The following is a 6,471-nucleotide window of genomic DNA, read 5'->3' as shown; positions in this document are numbered from 1 at the left end:
TCTGCTCTCATCATGCTTAGAAAAGCCCGTCTTTATGCTGGGAGTTCAGGGCTCAGAGAAACGTGGACATTAGTAAGAAATGTGTTGTCAGTGAGAGAGAGAAAGGCATTACTAACTTCACTCTTACACTCTTGTTCTGAAAATTACATCTCATTGTGACTAAAGGCGTCTATTCACCACATTAATATACTTATAAATACCGATTATTACACTTTTGTAAAATAATTGGGAATTTTATACATTGTTCTTTCTTTGTTATTGAAAATTACTCCTTTCAGGAGCTGGAGAGATGGCTTAGCTGTTAAGGGCACTTACTACTTGCTCTCCCAGAGAACCTGAGTTCAGTTCCCATCACCACAGTGGCTTGCTCAAGACTACTTGCTGCCCCAGCTCCAGGGGATCCAGCACTCTTTCAGCCTCCACATGTGGTACGCATACACAGACACACGTAAGTTAAAAAAAGCCTTTAAAGCATACATCATTCTTTTTAAAAAAGGGTATGAATGTTATCCATTCGCTTTCAGCCATGTGGGAGTATGTAGTCTCATGCTTGCTTCTGCCTACACTCAATTGCACAGGTTATGCAAATTAATTCAAGTCAGAAGTTTTGATGAAGGCTCAGGGCCACACTTGAACAGAGGAAACAAACCATCCAGACCTTGCAAGTTCAGTCATGCCTTCCTGCAAGTAAGTCTCTCAGGCTTCAGTTAGAAGGAGGGTCAGCCCAGCCACAGGCCTAGAGTGGATTCAAGACCAGGGATTGGCTCCCTCTATAAGTGTCTGTTTTTCCATAGTGAAGGAGGGTCAGCCCAACCACAGGCCTAGAGTTGGTTCAAGATGAGGGATTGGCTCCCTCTCTAAGTGTCTGTTTTTCCATAGCATTTAATAAAGTACACAAGGATAGCTCTCTCTCTCTCTCTCTCTCTCTCTCTCTCTCTCTCTGTCTCTCTCTCTCTCTCTCTGTCTGTCTCTCTCTGTGCATCTCTGTGTCTTTGTATCTCTCTCTGCCTCTCTCTCTCTCTTTCTCTCTCTCACACACACACAATTTTACAAAAATGACAGAAATGAGTGAAACCATAAGATAAACAGGAAATAATGTGAAATAAATTTAGTTTTATTGAAAAGCAAAATTTTCAAATTTCCTTACATGCTACTGCCCTGGGTTTTTATAAGAAAATGACCCAAATGAGCCAGCTAGTTTGAATTCTTAGTAGAAGCCAGAAATTCTTCCGTAGCAGCATGGACGATAGGTACTGTATGCATATCGAGAGCCACAGCCACAGCCATAGCCATAGCCTAGACCACCATAGCCATAGCCTAGACCACCATAGCCATAGCCTAGGCCACCATAGCCATAGCCCAGGCCTCCATAGCCGTAGCCCAGGCCTCCATAGCCATAACCCAGGCCACCGAAGTAGTTTCCATAGCACATGCTGTCAGGAATGGGAGTTTTCCTCGAGGCAGACAAGGAACTTCTGGAGTGTGGGTCTGCTGGGCAGGTGTGGGTCCTTTTATACGGCCTGAATGGCATGTGAGGCAAACCACAGAGTCCTCCAAACTCATTATCTGGAAAATAAAAAGTAAGCACGCCTTCAGCAAACATCCTACCTATGTGTCCCAGACAGGACTGTCACTGTGTCATGATTTCTAAAAGCTGAGATCATGAACTCTCTGGCCACAGACATCTCTGTTGTTCAGAGACAGCTTGCTGAAAATTCCAAATGTGAGAGTCCACACATAATAAAATAAAATTCCTGTGTCTTCACTCCAAGGATTTCTTCCAGTAATATTCTGTCATTCCTTAAAGTTAGTCTGTTAATATCTCTGCCTTAGTTTTAGCCCTTGTATATCTGAGAAACTGCTCTGCTGGTAATTTCCTTCCATTCACATTACGATGAGTGGGCACCGATAGACAAAAATAAGCAGAGTCCGAATCCTCCTTGATGACTCCTTCCAGAGAAAGAAGCGTTGGAGCTCCTTTTCCCTTTGTCTACCTTGGGCTTCAGTCCCACCCATACCTGTGTTGTTTTTTCTTTATTCTATATGACGCTGAGATCCTCATTTCCCATCAAAATATTGCTTTGTTCACAATTTTAGTTTAGATTTCTCTGAATCCCTGCATCTTCGCTGCCAATGACCTGCGGGTCAGCAGTATACTTTTCTCTGTTCTCTTCCTTCATTTTGGAGAACTTACACATGTGTACACTAAGAACATCCTTTATACTCCCCACACCCCAGTTCAACTCCTCCTATTCCCAAATCCCTCTCATAAATTCTTTTTCTTTAATTATTTTATTTTATGTGTGTATGTATATGCATAGATATACATACAAGCTCCTGCGACTATTGAGTGTTGACTGTATGCATATGTGTTAGGTTGATCACTGGCATTTGGATAACATCACAGGGGGTTGGTCACTAAAGGAGACTGAATTTCGCCTTCTCAGTGGCCATTGCCTGAAGCTTTCCACCTGTCTGTGGGACCTCGTGAGATTTCCCTCTCCCTATTGGCATATCCACTTGTGTTGTCATTGTACTGGTCTCATAGGACAGTCATGTTTCTGATGTTTCATACATACGGCTTCCTTATAAGATATTAAAGACATTATCACAAAGTAGACATTCTATTTGCACCCCTCCAGTCAGAACTAAAGCATAAGAAAATAATTCATTCATTTCTTACTTCATTCACTTACTCAGCAGCTCTTCATCGGGATCTCCTGTTCCCAAAACTGTTATAGGAGATATAGCTAAACCAATGAACATAACATCCTCTGTTTACTAATAGTAACAATGAGACAAAAAAAGGAAGGCTGTAAAAGCCATCCCAGCCAGTTCTACTCTTCATGATACTACAAAGATAATAAATCTCAGTGAATTGCATTGAATTTACGAAGTTCCTGGGGGCCGACTAGGATAAGATGGACATAAAAGTTGTCGCCGAGTGTTAAATTTTGTATTTATTAATTAATTATAAATTAGATAATCCATTCCAATTTATATTTTAATAAAAAAGAAAACTGAGTATGGATATTGCAATCTTACTAGAAGAAAATATTTGTTATATTTGTGGAGGGCAGTAGGTTCAAAGCAAATTATACATTCTTATGAAGTCCATCACTGTGGACAATGAATATAAATCAATACAAACTGTATATTAAGAGAATTTAGCATGAATTCAGCATCACAAATAACTAAGAGAACAGTATAAAAGGATGAGGTCGGATACAGACGGGTCAGGTTGCGAAGCAGCAGCACAGTCTAGGGTTAAAAACTCAACTGGTCCATGAATTCAAAAGCTGATGCTGAGAGAAAAACTGAGGCTGATGGAGAGTAGGAGGAGGCTGTAGCCCTAGTATTAAGAATGGCATTTGCAAAGTCATGTGTGCTGTAGAAGATATCATCTCAGAGTCTTGGGCATGCCAGCGTTTTGAGTTTTAACTCTACACCACTTGAAAAAGAAGCAGCTGCTGAAATGGGCAGTGAAGAAAACAAGTACGGACTCCTTGGAAGGAGAGCTTGTGCAGAGCAGGAAAGGCAGGGGCGCGGCGCACTGGCTGAGATGGATCAGTACACGAGTAACAGGGAAGCTGTCTATTCAGTTCTCTGCCTTCCCGAGCTGAATACTTGTTCAAAGACCGTGCTGTTAATTCTCTTACACTCTTCAATGGTTGGCTTCTCTGTTGTGTTTACATGAGTCTGTCTGGGTCATATTTTTTCATGTTATTATGCACTGCTGTAGTCTTATCAGTTGGTACTATCACAAAGCAAGTGATATTAGGTTCCCTCAGTACTGATGATATTAATCTTTTATAACTATTAATAATGTAGTAGTTTCACTGAACTCCATACATTTTCCTTCTTGTCTTTTTAACTTTAGTTTTTAATTTCATTCTGCATTTCAACCACAGTTCTCCCTCCCACCCCTCCTCCCACACTCTCTTTCCTCAGCCCCCTCAACCCACCACCTATCCATTCCTCCCACATGATGAGGGGGTTCACAAGCCTGGCCCATTAAATTGAGACAGGACCAAACCCCTCCCTGCCCTGCATTAAGGCTGAGATGGCATCCCACCCCAGGGAATGGGCTCCAAAAAGCTAGTTCATGCACTCGGGATAGATACTAGTCCTGCAGTCAGGGGCCTCTCAGATAGATGCAGCTGCACAACTGTCTCCCATTTGTAGAGGGCCAAGTTTGGTTCAATGAAGGCTCCACAGCTGTTGGTCTCGAGTTCCTAATGGTGTTAATCTTTGTCATTTTGTGTAGCATGTAATGTAGCCACCAGTTTCCACATGAGTATGCAAGACTGCAGAGACTCTTTTGAGAGCATGTTAAGCATTTGTTGGGTCATCAAATATTTGTGCTATTTTAGAGTCTGCAATTAAATGTTCCACTCAAAAGGTTCTGTTACAATTATTGATTTTCATTCAGTTATAAGAGCTTTGCATTTTCTTCATTGATTTGTTCACTCATTGTCCTCCTTTGTTTAGAGTATTATAATCCTTATATGATTTCCACACACCAACGATCTAGGACTCTGACAGCAAGAGCTTCCTGGAGTTTTTATGATGTGCTTGCCCAGATCTTTGCTAATATGTATATTTTCTCCAATGTTCAGAGCACATAGTACACTTTCCATGCCCAACCCTGTTATGTTAGACATTCAGAATATCTTGGTACAAGAAATGCATTGCTTTCTTTCATCAATTAAATTTTAGCAAAATTACTCATGTTTTTATTTAAATGTATAGTATAGACTACAATGTGGGGCCATTCTCTAATATTGTCAACTTAGGAATTCCTGGGGAATGCATGACTTTTATACTATTTTAGTAATCATCATTGCAACTGTTTATTTGTGATTGATGAAGTTCATGTACACAGAGAAATTTGATGGCACTTCAACTAACACTGTAGATAAAAACTATTTATTTTCCTTGATAATATACAGGAAAAAATGTTAAGATCAAGCAGATAAAATTTATTTACTAATAAATACTAATCGAGGGCCAATAGGAAGGCTCAGTGTGTAAAGACACTTGTCAAAATTGACAACATGAACTTGCTCCTCAGGACCTGCTAGTAGAAGGAGATAACTGTGTTCTGCATCTTGTCCTATGACCTCCACATGTGCACTGCCACCCAACACACACACACACACACACACACACACACACACACACGAGAGTTTAAGAAGACCAACTGCTCTTCCAGAAGACCTGGGTTCAATTGCTAGCATACACAAGGTAACTCATAACCACATAACTCCTCTTCCAGGAGATATGGCCTCTTCTCCTAGCCTGAATAGGTACCGGGCACACAGGTGGTACACAGGCATGTATTTCAGAAAAACAATAATAAAAACATGCAAAATAAAATAAACATTTTCAAAAATATAAACAGCAAAAACCAGAAAAAATGATTTCTCCTAAGAGCGTGTTTAACATTCTGTTTGGATAAAAACACAAGTATAGAAATTGAGTGAACACAAACTATTTGAATTTTTCATTATGCTTAAATGTCATTTCTTCGCTTTAATACTTATAAAAGTTGATGAAGTCAGTAAATTACAATTCTTCACATATCTGTTGAGTAAATGTAGGGGCTCTTCCAATCTACACTGTATGATCTTCCTATTTTTCAGTGGCTACCAAATAATCGACAATTTTCCTTGGACTAAAGAAGTGCCTAAAAAGCATCTCATGGCCAATTGTTGAAGGCTAAGACTAAATAATGGTCTGTGGATAAAAGCAAGCCAACTGAAGCTATTGAAAATACTCCCTGTTCACATACAGTTTTTTTTTCAATTATAACCAAATGCCTGATGTGAACTATAGCTTTGTATACATTGCTGTAGAATCTGATTAAAGCAACTATGGTTTGTAAAGAATGCTTCTCTAACATCTTAAGCATCTTAACAACACATTAATATATTAGTCATAAAGTTAGCCTATGGCGTGAGCACATGGCAGGTCCCACCCACACTGAGGACTTATAAAAGGTCCTCTCTGCAGGCAGAACTGTACAGACTCAACTCTCCTCCACTCCTTCTCCACCCAAGAACAACCTCAACAACCAACACCATGTGTGGCTACTACGGAAACTACTATGGGGGCAGAGGCTATGGCTGCTGTGGCTATGGAGGCCTGGGCTATGGCTATGGAGGTCTGGGCTGTGGCTATGGCTCCTACTATGGCTGTGGCTACCGTGGACTGGGCTGTGGCTATGGCTGTGGCTATGGCTATGGCTCCCGCTCTCTCTGTGGCTGTGGCTATGGCTCTGGCTCTGGCTATGGGTCTGGATTTGGCTACTACTACTGAAGACAGCATGGGGGACTCTCACCTGCTCCAATTGTAACGTGAAGACTCACCAGTTCTGAACCCCACATTACTGAGTCTCTCCTCTGAAGATGGTATTGTCAAGAAGTCTACCGCGATATGCTGTGACCTACACAGAGGCAACAAACTCCC

The 6,471-nt window shown here is 41.0% G+C and overlaps 1 protein-coding gene across 1 annotated transcript; it reads right to left on the bottom strand.

Moving 5' to 3' along the window:
- Window positions 1-1,207: 1,207 nt before the first annotated feature.
- Window positions 1,208-1,432, bottom strand: LOC101833594 (keratin-associated protein 6-3-like). The gene has a single exon (XM_005073832.1). It carries the CDS (start codon window positions 1,430-1,432, stop codon window positions 1,208-1,210), a length of 225 nt encoding a protein of 74 aa, XP_005073889.1.
- Between the last annotated feature and the right edge of the window lie 5,039 nt (window positions 1,433-6,471).

This window comes from Mesocricetus auratus, unplaced genomic scaffold (genome assembly GCF_017639785.1).
Source record: "Mesocricetus auratus isolate SY011 unplaced genomic scaffold, BCM_Maur_2.0 Super-Scaffold_100008, whole genome shotgun sequence".
Taxonomy (NCBI): domain Eukaryota; kingdom Metazoa; phylum Chordata; class Mammalia; order Rodentia; family Cricetidae; genus Mesocricetus; species Mesocricetus auratus.
This window is presented reverse-complemented; position numbering and strand designations above follow the sequence as displayed.

Bases quoted from the DNA above. Each gene is read 5' to 3' on its own strand.
- LOC101833594 (XM_005073832.1), bottom strand. From the start codon at position 1,432: ATGTGCTATGGAAACTACTTCGGTGGCCTGGGTTATGGCTATGGAGGC.